The 16862-nt window shown below is 44.4% G+C and overlaps 2 protein-coding genes across 7 annotated transcripts in view; both read right to left on the reverse strand.

Annotated features, from left to right (window-relative positions):
* Nucleotides 1–16862, reverse strand: part of LOC121600254 (calcium-transporting ATPase type 2C member 1) — a 51830-nt gene that overhangs the window by 17798 nt on the left and 17170 nt on the right. The gene's annotated exons all lie outside the window — the stretch shown is intronic.
* Nucleotides 9022–10734, reverse strand: LOC121600263 (carbohydrate sulfotransferase 11-like). Of its 2 annotated transcripts, none has more exons than XM_041928706.1 (2): nucleotides 9930–10734; nucleotides 9022–9605 (listed from the first exon to the last, which is right to left on the reverse strand). In XM_041928706.1, the coding sequence occupies exons 1-2, from the start codon at nucleotides 10581–10583 to the stop codon at nucleotides 9159–9161; spliced, it is 1101 nt and encodes a 366-aa protein (XP_041784640.1). In that variant the 5' UTR covers nucleotides 10584–10734; the 3' UTR covers nucleotides 9022–9158. The 2 variants fall into 2 exon arrangements, with proteins under 2 accessions (XP_041784640.1, XP_041784639.1); XM_041928705.1 differs by having other exon boundaries at nucleotides 9022–9608; nucleotides 9930–10731.

Here is a 16862-nt window from a genome sequence, read left to right on the forward strand (position 1 = left end):
CGAATGTCTCTCGCAGGGTTTATTTTGCAATTCCCGGCACCATTTGCATGGGAACAGTGGAATTCGCGGGCATTCGAGTCAAAATGGAAATGATTACTCGGGTAGCATTTGAAACTTGCATTACAGACTAGTGTGTGTGAGTGTGTGTGGTTGTGTACCGGTTTGTGGCAGCAGGAAGTTGGCGTAAAGATAATATCGCAAAGCAAAAAAGAAGCCTGGGGATCGTCGCCGGAATCGGAAGGATCTATTCCGGGGGGCACCACACGGTAGGCAAAAAGATATTTTAATTAAAGTTCCGGTGGATGAAAAATTTGTTCCATTTCGCTTCCAGTTCACCACCAACAGTGAGCAGCGTATGCCTCGGAGCAGCAGGTTGTGAACCATCCATTTCACATTTTCACGTCGACGTGGTTGAATTGTGTGCTGCTTGCCCACTTTCCCCTGGCAGTATGGTGCTGGGAAGAAATTTTAGAAGGTTTCAAATTGTTGGCAAAATATCTCAATTAACTTACGGTACGGGAGCGAGGGACACCAACCCCAGACAGAGAGACAGACGGTTCGGAGGAGGGTGCTTCAAATCCGCTTGCCAGGCGGGAGACCTTGGAGTAGATTTGCACAGAGAAACGAGTAGGAAGGAGGCTGTACCTGATGAGCTTTCCGGTTTCCCACAAAAACCTTCATATTCAACGGAGTGTTTCACCGCGATGTTGTTGGGGTTTTTTGAAGTATGACTTCAGATAAACTGTTGTTTTGAGATTTATAGGCAATGATGAAGATCTTTTGAAGTTTGGCGAAGAATTTAACCCATCGGCAATCTTCAACTGCTCCGGTGGTGACATCTTTGCGATGCGGTAACCTGATAGTTACAGCAAATCTACCGTAAGCAAAGATCCTTAACGAAGCTAAACACATACATAGCTTACTGGAACAAGTCTGCTCTTTGTAGATATAAAACCAATTCCATAGAACCAATTACCGCTACTAGAAATACTGATAAAGCAGATATGTTGGAAGAAATAAATCCATCGGTTGGCAACCTAACCCCCTCATACAAGGATACTGCATATGGAGTGGGACACACCCAGTACACGAGAGATTGATATCGTTTGCAACCCCCGTCAGTATCTTTAATGTTTTCCTTTTATCCTTGTACGCCTCGGGGCTTTTAAAGGTGCTGCGCGTCGTTAGCAGGTAATGCTGGAGCGGATGCTACCGTCGGTTTCCAAAATTCTGATGGATTACTATGGGCACTGCCGTTACGTGTTTTGGTCTCTTTCCCTTCCGAAACTGCCAACTTCTTGACTTTACCAGGTAGCTGTAAGAGCTTGGGCGAGAGGGCTTATGAAGCAATACGACAAGATACGTGTTTGAGAAGCACGACCCTAACCTCAAACATTGAGCTCCACACTAACACACGGCGTGCAGTTCTGACTGACGCTTCGGATTTTCGCAGATACCATCGTCAGCATAATTCGACGGCACCTTAACGAACTAAGCTGCCGCTGAAGGGATACGCTCTTTTCCGCCCAGCGTACGGTGGGCACGGGAAGACACAGAGGGATACACTCGATGGCAAGAACGTCTAATGGTGTGGTGGTGCGCACCTGTTGGTTGTCACCAAGGGCATACACATATTTCATTACCTTCATTCAGCGTGAACAGATGTCAACGTTCGGGGTTCGCCTTCTCGTCTCATCTGCACAGAACTCCAACTCCAACTCCAACAGTCCTCGTGCGACCTTTTTCTACACTAGTGCATGGTGAAATTTCAAACTGGAAATGAAGTTAACCTGAGCGTGTTTTACCTTTTTTTTGCTCACACAAGAATATCGGTTAGAATCAGACTGCGAGTTGTGGTTAAGCAACGGTTCCCCGGGCATATATGGGCTGCTAAATTGAGTGCATAGATGCTGACATCTCATCACAGGGAACTGAAATTAGGTGTAATTTTCCCTTTTCCTTCTACTTATTATGTTTATTTTACTTGTTCGTTACATCGAGTTGGCGCTTCTGTACTTACTGAGTTCGTACAACCCAGAAGAAAATTATCAACCAGCCCCTACCCGAAGGCGCCAATTTGTCATCTCATTTAGGCACAAATTGTACCGACAGCCTGTAAAGCTACTCGATTATCTAACCTTCCTAAAGCATGATTTTGGGAACGGTTCGATCGTGACGAGATGAGCCGCACATACAAAAAAACGAACGAAGAAAGCACTTTCTATCAGACAGGGACAAACTGAAGGGATCTCATTTGAATATTTTATTAGATTCACGTGCGGACGATGCGGAGTGATTTTTTTTTTGCCACGTCGATCAAAAACATTCCATACAAGGCACAGCCCAGAGAAAGAAGACTGTCCGATGTGAATGATTTTACCGAGGACGATTGAAATTAGATTTCATGTAACAAACAAGCGCTGGGCAAACAGTTCTCGAGAATTTCGCATGGAATGTCATTATATTCGAGGCTAGATTTTAAGCTGAATTGATGGAAACGTGGGACATTTTATCTGCGGAAAGACCGCAGGAAGTAATAATGCTTTCGAAAATATTGCATCCTGTACTACCAAGTCTTCTTAATCATCGTCTTTTCAATTGGAAACGTAGGTGAATGTTGGAAATGCCGCCCTCATACGTTGCTCATCGAACGATGAGCAATTAAATGAAGTCCTATAGCAACGTGTCACATAAAAGATGTAATCCCTGTTTGATGAGAAATGTTCTTTTAACATCGTGCCTGAAAGGATCGCCTACGATGTGTACTTTGACGATAAGTATTGATTCTGCAAAGGTCAACGTCGACATAGTCGACATTCGCCATATAAGTGGCACAGAATCTAGAATTGATTGAAGGTATTTTTGATAAAGCGAACCCAGCAGCAACAAAACACGTTAGCTTACACAATGACACAAAAATGTGGCAAAAGAAATATTCTCAATGCACTTCTTTCTGTTATCGCTCGGTACAATCGCGAACGAACGTCCGCTTATCGTTGCAAGTAACCCAAATAACACATTCGACCCTAGGTCAGTTTTGCATGGGAAGTTTATGTGATTGTTTTTCCTATTCGCCACCATAACAATAATGTAAATCGACCCGATAGGGAATTTAATAAACGCAAACCATCCTCGAAATTCAAGCTTCGACACAATAACAACAACAAGCACAAGAAGAAAGCTTCTTCCATGATGCATGTGGTAAAATAGCGCTATCAAATTTCAATTACCCTCTTTTTGGGACAGAAACGTGATTCCATACTAGCATGAACCAGCACTTAGAATCGAACCGTTTACGCAAGTTTCCGTTGCTTCTTGCTGGGAAACAATTTGAGCCAGTAGAAGGTTATTATGCGCAGCCAGGTGCCGTTATGGTTGTAACACAATATCGCAAAAAAAGAACACTTTTGCACGTGCACGGTAGTGTAAAGGTGCTTTAATGCACAAATCCAGATAAGGGATATTAAAAATGAAATTGATTATCGATCAACACCATCTCCTCGTCGTATCCGAAACCGGTAGCCAAAGCGTGCGGTAATTGCATAAGTACAAATATCCCCCATCTATTGTGCTATTTGATCCCTCGTTCTTGGATCAAAGCACAGCTTGTGCTAACCGCTCGATATTTGACGAGCAATGGCTGGTTGGAATGGTAATAATACTTTAACTTCACACCTCATTAGGCAGCTAACGTAGGAGATCTCCCTGTGCGAAACAAATGAACTACACTGGTACACCACAGCACACACCCAGGAAAAAAGGCATATCATCACCATTTTTCCTTGCGACGGTGGGGGAGGTTGATGATGATGATGAAGCGAAATGTACTGCCACAGTTGGTGTAGTCACATTGCGAATACACGAGTAGTTTGTAATCAATACGTTACTCATTTCTCAGATTACAGCGAGTATAGCGAGAAATGGGCAGCTTTTGAACGCATCATTACCTCAACAAAACCCACTAGCGCAAAACAAAGCAGAGAGCGAATCGATTCTTAGCATAAACTTTGTTTTTGCCTACCATAGAGAAGAGTGTGTGAGCAGATTTGTCCGCAGACCTAAAGAATCTATCGTTTCGTATGGAAAACTTCAGCCATGATCAATACTGGTTGAACGATCAATTCGATCGAACATCTCAACAAGGTAACTCATTTGCATCCAAATGTTCACCGGAAGGACCACACTTGTGCTTAAACGTAAGCTGAATAATTAAATGGGATGAAAAATCCCGTCTGGCATTGTTGAAGCCCCCAAAGGCTCACCAGAAGGAGCAGCAGAAATCTAGCGCGGAACGGAAATCGATTTTCTTTATGACGACGGCGCCGTCCACCATCGTAAGGAGGACAATCCATTTTGCTAAGGTGGTAAGATTCAATTTACATTCTTTATGAGTTTTACAATTTCCGAAATGGGATGTTGTTAATGCAGAGCACGGTTGCTGGTTGATTAAAAGTTTCGCTTTATGATGATAAGTATTATTTTAAGTATTGTAGACGTGTAGAGTTAGACGAAGTACTCCCGGTTAAATAAAGCCATTCATGTTAAAGTTTTAATATTCCTTCATCGCATGTCAAAACTAACAAATGAGTCAAGATGAAGCATGTTTCTTAGACATTGCTAATCAAAATTTTCATTAGCGCTGTTAATTAATCATTCATATCATTAAGCTGCAAATCAATAGTCTCCCCCTTTGACGGTTACTTTGGTGAGGTTCATGGGTGCTTTACGACATCTGCAACAGATACTGAGACAATTAATACTGTTTAAGCTATATCAACCACTTAATTCTAACGAGCGCTTCATCATAGTAAAACTACAAACAAGCGCAACAGAGTGTCTTGACACACAAACCCTGTCACTTACAGGTTGGGAAGCTTCCAGAGAACTCAAAAATGTTCTATGTCTCCAAACCTGTGTGACACATTGATATCAAGCGAACAAGCACTTTATATAACACAACTTCAGGCGGAGTTATAAATGCGCAGCAATAAAAAATACACAAACACCAACTGTTTCGACTTCCGTTCAACAGCAGGGAGCCCAACCATCGTGGTGCTCGTTATCCACTTGACGATCGTTTTTCAGCTCGTCACACACACACACACACACACACACACACACACACACACACACACACAGTTGTGCGTTGTGTGAAAGTTCGCGAACGTAATGATAAGAAATGGTTGGTGCAACATTTCTTCACTTTCACACCCCCGTTGAAAGGTGTTTTCTATTCTATGTAACAGCACACACAAACGAACGAGGGGGGGGGGGTCTTTTGTATCAAGAACGCAGCAAACGGAAAAGCTTCACCCATGTGGAACGATTAAATGGTGAACCGAAGCGTATTTGAGTCACATGAACATTCGGGTCATTGTTGGATTGTTGCGTTGGATGGGGCACAACATCAACGGCCCCCGGTCCCCGAGCACTCGAGAACTGGTTCGAGATAACTTTGCCAACACGCCATGATTAGCTGTCATCGGTTGAAATTGCTGATCGTAATAATAGACCACAGACATCCAACGCCCGCCCCGGAGCTGCTGATGATGATGTGTGTGTGTGTGTGTTTTTGTTCTATTTTTAATGGAGCGCCGCGTTTTACACGTAAAAGCGTGACAGAAAACTTATTTCAAATCAAAGTTGTAGCGTGCTGTGTAGGATTGTTATGAGTCAAATGGTTCTAGCCTGAAACGACACATCAGAGATGTCACCTGCAAACTTTGATACGGTGATAACTTCACAACAACTTTCCTAATGTTGTTCTAAAACTAGCACGAAATGTCGACTTGGACTAAACACGATACAGAATACTACAAATTAACACAAAAAGCTCACATCCATTCCATTCAAGAAATAAAGTCAAACGACCAATGATGCTTGCGTGTTATTTTTAAAGAATTCCGTCAGAAATGTCATTATAAAACAAACACTGCAAAAAAAAGCAAACCGTCCTTGAACAGCTTCGATCGTTTGGCCAACGTTGTTAGACAAGTAAAACATGGAAACGAACGACATCAATCGGATCAGGAAAGAAAAAACAAACACCACAACAACTGGGGACAGGGAAATGAACAACTGTTCTATCTTTTTTGGTCGTCTTCTTTCTTTACACAGTAGTCATTTTACGTCCCGTGCCGAATTCATCGGCTTGGCTGTTGCTTTTGCCGTTTTCACTCACTCAATCTGCCCGCAACAACCATCACATAAAACTGTGTCCAATGCTTTAGCAAAGTTTAAAAAAAAACAGCTTTTGCAAAGTGATCATAGCTCCATTCGGAGAGCCGATATGCCCCTGTGCCATTCAACGCCAGAGGGGAAAAGTAAAACGAGAAGAAACAAACAGGCCCGTACCGGTGCTGTATGCCGTGTGGTAGTTTGAATTCAATTGTCAACTTTTCAAGCTTGATGATGCCCGCGCAACCGACCATCGGTGGAAGCATCGAAAAGGACAAAAATTGATTGCATCGATGAAGGACGGCAAGGCAACCGGCTTTCAGGGGAATTCGCCGTGAGCAATGGCGCATTTTTCCAGGTCGTTGTATGTTTTCCCACTTCTATCGAGAGTGCAAACGAGGGTTTGTGTAGAAAGGGTACAACAAATTGTTTGTTCTTTATTTGTTTCCTTTTTTTAATTGATATTGGGAAATATTATTATATTTATTACTGTAACTTACTTAACGAAATCTATTTGATCTCAAACCAGGCATCCAGCTCCATACAACTACATGGCAAGGGTCAACACAATGGAAACAGTAGGTGAAACTCTCTCCCCTACCGCTGCCACATCATCACGGTGAAGGATGAAGAATGTTCCCTTTCCAACAACTCATGCGCAAGAACTTTGTTGAAAATGGTTTTCCCACATTTTCGCGACCATCATGACATAATAAAATCACATCGCCAACGCTGCTCGTTCAAAGGTGCAAAGGTGCATCATCCCGGGATGCGCTCGGACGGTTGTTTATTTCGTCGTACCAAACCAAACAAATGGAAACTATTCACGCTCCTGCAGTCCCACCCCGTACGGATGGACGGATAGCAGCTCCTGCAGCTATGAAAGTTATCAACCGACTAACCAATGGCTTCGGACAACTGTTTCCAAACGAACCTGGTCAGCCAGCCAGAATACTACATGCATCACAAAACTATGCTACACGGAGGTGTGTGGATGTTTAACTAAACGACGATGAGATGATGGATTTTGCTCTGGTTTGCTGTAACGTGCATATTCCATGTGCAAATTCCATGCATTACTGAATTCCAGCTGACTGCTACATTCATTCCGGCTTAGCGTAGCAATGCATTTCTCCATACCGGCATGCTGTACGAGCAGCTTTGAAGTGAATAACTGAAATTGCACCAAAAAGACCGCAAAGACAGCCAATGTGAGTGATGAGTTTTTGTTTTAGCCTTCTCATAGGTAGGGAACATCATTTACTACGTCAACACAGAAAGCAATAACGCTTAATCAATGCTCTCCCAAAAGATGCTGGGAAGTGTTTGCTATTGCTTTATCGCATCGTTGGACCTTCAATTATCGCTGCCGGTTTTGTTTAACGAACGTGCGAGAAGAAGAAGCATTTGCATAATCGGCAGCTGGAAGTTGGATGCTTGACTCTGCCGCCGCCGCCGGTTCAAAGATGAATGGAAATTATTATACCACCACAAATACATAATGCAATGGAGTTGTAGAAGATTTGACAGTTGCGGGAAGCATTTGAATAGTCTTGCCGAAAGGAATATTAATGACGCCGTATATCATAATGTGTAGGATGTTTACGGTGGTGGATCTTACATATTATTGATCACAAAACCGGTTAAACAATGAATGTTTTGATATTTTTGAATGCTTTAAGCTCTCAATATTAACGATTTGTGTTCCTTTTTTACAATTTCTATACATTTTTATGCTACATGGAACGTTTCGTAGCGTAAATTTGTATGCAAATACTTCAAGGGTTACGAGCCGAACCGTGCTGCCGTGCCTGAATGCCGGTCTGCGACTAATCCGTCTCATATTTGCAAATCCCTTCCATATTTGAAATGAACCACACCTTACCGTACCCAACAATCTCCGCCAGGCACTTGGTCTACGTCTTCCGATAGGAACGGGGCGGGCGCTTTGACAATTTTTCCGCACCAATTTGCATTTCAAGGGATTTGTGCAAAGGCAACCAACCTGCGTCTGAACGCCAGCGATGTTTCCTTCCTGCCTTCCAAGGACGCGGATGTGCTGATACAGGCTGGCTGGTGATTGTCATGCATGGAAACGATTCTCAAGTTCCCGGTCGGAACAATAGCGAGCGACACAGTGAATGAGTGCCGTGTTTCAGGCGAAGTACAAAGGAAAGCTAAACACTGGGCCTTGATAATCGGAGCGCTTGAAAAACTTTGCCAACGGAAAGTGTTTTTCCTGCGCCTTTTTTCTCTCTTACTTCAATTGCTTTTTGAGTTTCATTCTTTGTCTGCATAGTTACGAGAGAAGCTGAGGAGTGGGTTGATGTTTCATTTCTTAAAACGCTACAAACAAGAATCATTAAGCAAAGTTTATTTATTGTTTACTGGAGAGGAGCATTTATGACGTACAGTTGACTGTACTAGAAAGGGAAGAGAAAATTGCCAGAGTTACAGATTCATTACTTTGGTCCGCAATAGAGTAAGTTGCTCCATAGGTCCGTGCCAGAGAGCTGTGTGTAACATACGATACGTTGTGAGTTTAATTCGCTCAACAAGGCTTTTGAGCTACTTTCAGCTACAAATTAGACAGATTCATAACCAAGTATTTGTGACAAAAATAGGTGTTAAAAGCATGGCTCGGAACAGCCGGCAAGTCATGTCAAGAAAAAGAATAGCTCTCATAGATGGCTAAGCACGGGTTTGTCATGCTGAAACTTACAAGAGGAGGAAGTCACTACATAATGGATGTTTAACACATTCATGCGAAACATACCGTGCAACATACAACACTGACCACACCACCACCACCGATACAATCTCCATTTGATAAAGTACAAGATAGTAAATGACTGGGGCCGCTTTTTTGTCCACAGTTTAATTTATTCCACAGAAAAGTCTAATAAGATAAAGCTACCAGATAAGCTAACCACACACATAAAAACATCACAGTTTCTGACTGGCGTTAATGCTGCCGCTTCTTAATCAGTCCTGTACAGTGCAAAGTAATGACTGGCGTCGTACTGAAACAATCGAAAATCTAGCTCGTACCGCCGGTACAGCCGCTCGAACTGGTCCTCCGTCAGTTCCGCCAGTCGATCCACCGTGGAGGTGGAATTCCGTTGTGCACGACCGTTGTCACCGGGGCCGCCTCGATGATGATTAACATTCAGCCGGTATCCCTCGAACTGGGCGGCAGCATTATCATAATTATCCGCGTCGCTCGACACGTTCGCCAGCCGGAGAATGTGCGCCACGTCCCGATCGTACGTTTCCAGCTTGACGATGACGGTCGGCTCGAGAAAGCAGGGATCGCACAGATTGTAGTAAGTGTTCCAGTGTGGATCCAGCACGTTCGGGCGCCGCAGTACGAACTCGGTGAAGTCGCTAAAGCTCGGCACGGGCTGGTCGTCACCGGAGGTGTCATTCTTCTGTCCAAAGTGGACGGAAAAATCAAATCCAGAAAAAACATACAAAACGGGGACGTTCCACACACCGCACGCACCACATGGAATAAAAGACATTCGTCAGTACATTTTGCACCAAACCACCCCGTTCCGCGTTCCGTGTGTTGTAATGACCCACGAACCAAGCGGGAAGTTGTTGTTGATGAAATGGACACCGGTCAGCTATTTTGTGTGTAGCTTTAACCTCCTTCCACTTCGATCGATTAATTGGTTCGAACTTCGAACAACTACACGCTAAAAATGCAAAAACACGGCGGGCTCATAAACCAAACCATTAGTCCGTACCTCGTTGTTACTGCCTGGGGGTGTATCCGCCCCATAAACTTCCCGAAAGATGAACCGCCGCAGGTTGCGATAGTTATCGCTCTGCGGTCGAACGATCAGATCTTCGTACGCGCTCACGAACCGATCGAACGGATCACGCACGAGCAGAAACCGCGTCACCACCGGTGGTTCCACGTTCTGCTTCATCCGCTCCACGTCGGCACGTGTCGGGACGGGATAGTACATGCGCGTCAGCCCCTTCATGTCGTGGGCCACGCTGTCGATCTTTGCGCGCGGCACGCCCGCCCACCGGTTGAACTGATACATCCAGCTGCTGGAGGCAACCTTGCTGATGGAACACCACAGTAGCTGGTGCTGCGGTTGGTAGAAATAGTTGAAGTACAGATAGTTGGGCCGGGCCGTGCGCGGATTCGGCGTGGTCAGATTGCCGAGCGCACGGATCGTTTCACACTGTTCCAGCAGATGTTGCGCACGGTCCTGCATGATCTGCTCGATCGGCTGTTCGTAGGGCAGGGGCCATGGTAGCACTAGCACCAGTATTGCACAAGTCACCAGAAATCCTGCCACCGACCATCGCACCACACTGCCCACGGTAGCCTGCCGGTTAGGAACTGCGATGCTACTGCCACGGCGTCGGGCAGAAGACGTTCCCATCGAGCACTAACCCCAAAGCCCGAGCGCGCTTTTGGAATCTCCAAAAGTGCACGCGATCGCGCAGGAAGCGAACGAAAGAGCGAAAGAGCGCGTTGGTACGCGATGCTTCTTCACTACGTCCCGGGACAACACTGACAAGACCGGTTCGTGGCCATTTCCGACGGCCGTCAAATTCGTGGTCCACCGTCTCTCCCTCCCCACGGCAAAACAGCTGTTCATACAATGGAGATCCCTCCATCGCCCTTGGTCCTCCCCCTAGACGACTTGCCCGACGACCAAACGAATGAAAAAGAGCTCCAACACATAAGCCCGGGGAGCCATTTTCAAGCCAAATCTATAAACAAACGTCCCCCTGGCCAGGCCAGTCACAATATGTGTGGTAAGCTGCTAAGCTCGTGACGAAGGTGGGCAAAGTTGGGGTGGGTACCCCTGTGTCCAGAAAAAGCTCTCGTTAACGTTATTCAAATCGCGCTAACGAACGCAAACGATCACCAAGACACGATGACGACGACGGGGACGGGTGACAATCATAATAAAAAAAAGGCGCTCCAACACTTTGCTCCCATCAGGAAAAGCATGTGGTGCGATATCGATGATGATAGTTGCTTTTTTTTGTTACTTTAACTTGCTATCGGTCTGCTTTTTTGGCGTGCTTTATAGACAGCTTTTTAATGGATGGATTTGAAAAAAAGAGACACAAATCAAATACTAATTGATGAGCAGCCAAATAGCATGAAATTAGGCAGCACAAAAAGAATCTAGCACGACAAAGTACCACTAACATCAATCACTATGCGCAAGCTTTGGATGTGATTTTTTGTCTTTCGTTTTAGTCCGAATGAGCCAAACAAACTCGTTATTATTATTGTGATATTCGCCATTTAATGGTAGAGACCTGTTTTTCTTCTCTTTTACTTCTGTTGAAGCGTTAACAATCGTTGAAGTTCAGTACCGATGGGACAACCCTGGAACAACAAGGTAATCGTGTCGAATTCAATGGCATCACAAGGCAATTCCAATTAACAAATTTCAGGGTGAGCTGTGATGTGATGTGGCGATAAAAAGAGTCTAATTTTTACTGATAACAACCCATCAGAGCGCAAGTAGTGGAGGTGTTTGGCATTTGTTTTAATGATTTGATTGGTAGTGTGTAATGGACAACGGAATAATTGCAATAGCCAAACTGAAAGTCGGCATTAAGTTAATACAATATAGCTGGATAAATTACTATTGTGCATGGCGCTGATCCTTCGGATTGTATCGGCAATTTTATAGAGAAAGCTTAAAGTAAACTTTTGCACGCAAGCATCTAAAACCTATAGTCGAACCGTTTGATTCTTATAGAGGGAGCCACTATGAAATAATCTCTTAAACATCAACTATTGAAGTTCAAAAGCGTGTTATGTACGCATTGGAAAAGTGTAAAAGCTGTGATGGCATCTTTAAATTATTGAGCTCAAAAATGATTCATTTCATTCGAACCTTGCTATAAATACTATTACCTATAAGTCCTTTTGGTAGAACGAAAAATGCACTGCAACTTCGCCACTTTCTTTCATGCATCAAGACAACACTAACGTCTTGCTTCGAGCAATAAAGATGCTGGTAAATTATTACCCACAAAACAATTTAATGCAATACATTAGAACGGGACGCCTTTCACAGTGATAATGTGATTTTCGATCGGAGTTCTTTAGCAGCATGCAACCACCGCCATCATCAGCCTTGTTGAGGTTGGTAAATTGCTTTGGTAAAATTTTATCCACAACAGACAACGAGGACACGGTAAAAAACCACCAGCAACCAACAGCAGTCTGGGGAAAAAGGGAAACCATGTCATTGCTGTTGCTGCTGCTGCTGCTGCTGTTGCTGCCTTCACGAAATGTCGCCTATTCCGGAGCCTATCGAAAGACGCGCACACCACACTAAGTGGAAGGCTGTTTTCCCACGGTTGTTTCTTACTTGCAGCAAGCTCCAAGGAGTAAGTTTCAGGCACCGATGCCAAAGAAATTGTCGTCGAAAGCATCGTACCGTACCTACACCATTCCGTGGAAGTAGTCGGTCCCACAAGAGACTTCGTTATTGTTTGCAAGGCCGGGGAAGTGCGTGTAGTGTGGTTCTTCTCGAGAAGCGTCTTCGAGCACTTGTAACTTCCTGTTGTATTGTTATTGCCGGGTCTCTCGCTTTCTGGTGTGGATCTATAACGAGCCAGAAGCAGGACTTGCCTTCAGATACGAAACTTCTGACGCTCTGGAGTTAACCGGTTGTTGCAGCCACGGTGACGTACATTGGATGCTATTTTCTCCACAGACACACAGCGAGTGAACGTAAATTCGATCCGAAAGCTTTCTATTGTTTGTACCCGCACGCTGCAGCTGTGGTTGCTTCGGGAATACTTAGCGCACAGAGTCCCCAGTGCATTAAAGGTATTTGGGGACGGTGGAGCGGTCGGCTTTACTGCCGGTGTGAGCAATAAATCTTTCACATGAGATTTTCCGGCCAATTTTCAAACGGTGGCGAGGGAGTTGGGAGAAAGTGTACCTTCTCTTGCTGCTGCTGGTGCTGCTACGTACGGTAAATATAGCACCACCAACAAACTCGTACACTTGGGAGTACCATTCCTGTGGCCTGGTGGTGTACGTCTTTTCCAGCTGCAAGTGGGACAGGCTCTAATGCAACTTGACGCACACTTTGCTCACTTTAAACAACGCAACCAACATACGGGAGGAATGAAGGTTTTAGCTGGATTGAAGAGAGAGCACAAACAAACCGGGAGATGTACGACCATGTCGCTGTATCGAATTGCTAGCAGTAAGATGATAAGCAATGAAAAAGCACCAGAGATGCGCCGGAACTTTACGGACACATAATTGATTTTAAAACAATCCAACAATGCAATAGAGTACGAAGGGCGGACCCTACGTGGGCTAGCATTTGCCTGGCCGTGGAACAATTCGATCCATCACAGAGCGATCCAATAAGACCGATAAGCTTTGGAAATTTGCTGGGCATTTGCAGACGCTGCAGGCATTTTGTAACACTACACCTGCAGTAGAAGTTCATGTTTCCAGCACATTGTTACAGGATTTCCAGTGGATTTAATTGTGAAACCAATCTTTACCCTAGCCCGCAACGTCAAGCGATAACAGCAGCCTGCCGCACCCGCTCTTAGTGCCCAGATGCTCTTGCGCTCTAATGCATCTCGCAAGCCTCATCAAGCTCGCCTGCTGGATTCGCAGTAATAATGCGCGCGCTCTGTGCCGGCCGCCCCACTGCCAAAACGTGCCATTTTCGAGCGGGCTAATGCTAACAACGGCAGCGCAAAACCTCCCACCACCCCATTTATTTACAAAAGCACCGCAAGCAAGCGGCTCTTATCTTCGTTAACTCAGGCACAACTTTTAAAGCATTTCCCCCAACCTTCCTCCCGAAAAACACGCCAAACGGATGGAATGGCATTGGGAAGGATGATGGCCAAACGGATTTCTCTAGCGTGAAAAGCTGTCGCACTGTCGGTATGGCGGTATGTGTTTGCCGAGCCTAGTTTGTAAAACGTGTGGTTGTGGGGGCATGAAAATTCAATTTCCACAAAAGCAGCACTGTAGCGTCACGATGCATCACGAACTGCAGAGCTGCAGGGCGCGCACGGGTGTTTGTTGTTTGACATTCGCTGCCAGAAGTTTGTGTGACTTTTTGGACTTTACAGCAGGCTTCGGTGCATCCACGAGATAGTAGAGTGCCAGTCAACAGAGCTCTTCTACTTGACATGCAGTAACTCTGATGCAGCGGAGTTAATAATTGCAGCTTAGTTGGAACGAACCTTGTCGTCCTAATTGATCCCTTATGATGAAGAGGAATAATTATATTAAACTACAAGTTGAGCATGAGAAATGTTGACATCTGACAGGAACAGATGTAGCATTAACGTGTGTAGCAAACGTTGATGACAAATGTCAAAATAAACAGTCATGATAAGCAAAGACCTCATTCACATTCGATTGAAGTTGAGAAGCAGAATCAGAGCTGATAGATAGATAGAGGTAACGTCTTTTCAGTCTACAATATTCCCCTTTTTCTATTCATTGCTGAAGAAAAATCAAATTCGAATTAAACCCGACCATTCACGACCCAAAAGTGCGCTCAAATACCCGGAAACGGAGCAAAACGCTCAATTATCTCAATTACCACTTCAATTACCCGGTAAAACACTTACAGACGTCCTTCCATTATTGCCTGTTGCTAAATTCTCCTGCCAGGGGAAAAAAGGAACCCAAAAATGTGATCGTTTCTTCCGCAATCTGGCATCGTCGTGTAGGAATAAGCTTTCCCCCCCCCCCCGGGTTCCGGTCATCAAGCTTCCTCCAATTCTAGCGCCCACAGTCACCAAACGTGAGTGATGTGTAACTTCACAATCAGTGGCACAATTCATCATGCTCACGAGCGCGACATACACATACACAGAAATGACATCGGGTGAGGGCAATTTCGATTACGATTGCACATAAATCACGTACCATGACATGCATCAGGAAATGGATTCAAAAACGGAAAATGAGAGCAAAAACAATACGAACGAATGGGAAAGCGGAAATCTAGTATCGAGGCGGACACGCTGGCGAAAAGCATGTAATTCTTTGTTGAAATAAGTGGCAAAAAGAAAGATTTTGTTAGGCAACCTCTTTAAAGCTTCAACAAGTTCTCGAAATTTGCGGAAAAAGAACAAGTAATGTGGAACTTATTTCGTACGCTGCTGTCGTATACGTTACGTTTCGTGCCCCACAAAGCAAGCCGTTTTTCTTGAGATTATTTTTCAAGCGTATAAAGCTTTCGTGTGGCTTTCCAGAAACCTCTCGGTAGCTTTTCCCTGTTCTTTCCCTTTGCACGCTACCTTTTGTTGTACTCTTAATCCATCATTTCGGCGAACGAATGGGAAAAGGGTCGTCGGTTGGTCAATCGAAGCAGCAACACGTTCTATTACGCTTTCCCCGGAACGTTGTGTAGATTGCGAATGAGATGGAGAATGGAACACAATACACATGCACCCGTTGGTCACGGGGACACGCTGTTGGTGGGTGTTGAAAATGGCCATATACATGGCGTGGACGAAGGGATCAGGAAATTGATTTTCCCATTCCGAACAAAAAAGCTAAATTTTTCATCCTTCAAATCCAGTTTGGGAATTGGATTGGCATAATGGAACTGGAGGAGCAAAAAGAAAAGTAATCCTAAAACATCTGCACCTTTTCTGGAAATGGAACTTACTTACTAGATGCTAATGTTTCACCTTTTTCCCTTCTCAAACAACTAACACAATTCGAAAGTTAACCGCCGAAAGAACGCCAACCCAAAAAACCTTTCACATTTTAAGAAAAACTTTACCTGAAACAGATTCCACGCCACGTCGGTCGTAAATCAAACGATTGTAAGCATTTTCCAATGCGGACAAAAATGTTCATTCGCAACTTCTCCATCACTGCCCACCGCCCGGTACGGTACTTCACACTCTTTTTGCGCCACGAGTGAGCGAGCCTGCCACCCCGAAAGGCTAAAAGGCCAGAAGGGACAAGCAGCAATCCTCTTTTGGGCGATAAATTTTCCTGCAGTTGGTTTTTCATTAATTGGACGATTTATCGCCATTCACCCTGATGGGCGAAGGGGGGAGAACGGCGGACGGACGCGAGAAAAGTTACCTTCTTGGCGAGATTTCCATGTCGAAAAACGTAACCGTTAACGGTTGATTTACACCATATAAAGCCTTAAACAATGGGACTGGTTGCTGGGTTGTTGGGGAATGGGACATGTCAATGAGTTGATGTAATTTAAAAGCGCAGCAGACAGCTAATTGAAATTTAGTTGATCAATAACGGACAGACTATGCGCTACGGTGTGGAAAGCAAGAAGGTGGGAGACATGCTGAGCTGAAGAACTGTCTTACAAGAGGATCAACAGCTTCTTGCTTCCCACTTACACCTGGATTTTCGAGGGAAGCAACTTTAACAGTTGACAGCATTTGAAAGGAAGATATGGTTAGTATAAGGTGAGCAGAGAAGTTGTGTCTATTAAATAAATTAGAATTATATAACATTAAACATAAATTAAATGTGAAATGTATGTGTGCATACCATTTCTTGGCAAATTTTCCAGCATAATGAGCCATTTTTTTTAATTTAATATTAAAGCAACTGTAACTTATTTGCACACCCAACACAAATCCAACCCCCATCGGCAAAGTGAACATCAAGCAAATCAAGAAAACCGATCCCCCAATTCCGTTCCGGG

This window comes from Anopheles merus, chromosome 3L (assembly GCF_017562075.2).
Source record: "Anopheles merus strain MAF chromosome 3L, AmerM5.1, whole genome shotgun sequence".
Classification (NCBI taxonomy): Eukaryota; Metazoa; Arthropoda; class Insecta; order Diptera; family Culicidae; genus Anopheles; species Anopheles merus.

Coding starts and splice junctions, on each gene's coding strand:
- LOC121600263 (XM_041928705.1), bottom strand. CDS start 10,583: ATGGGAACGTCTTCTGCCCGACGCCGTGGCAGTAGCATCGCAGTTCCT. Junction 9,609..9,929: donor CCCCAGGCAGTAACAACGAG/GTACGGACTAAT, acceptor CACTTTGGACAG/AAGAATGACACCTCCGGTGA.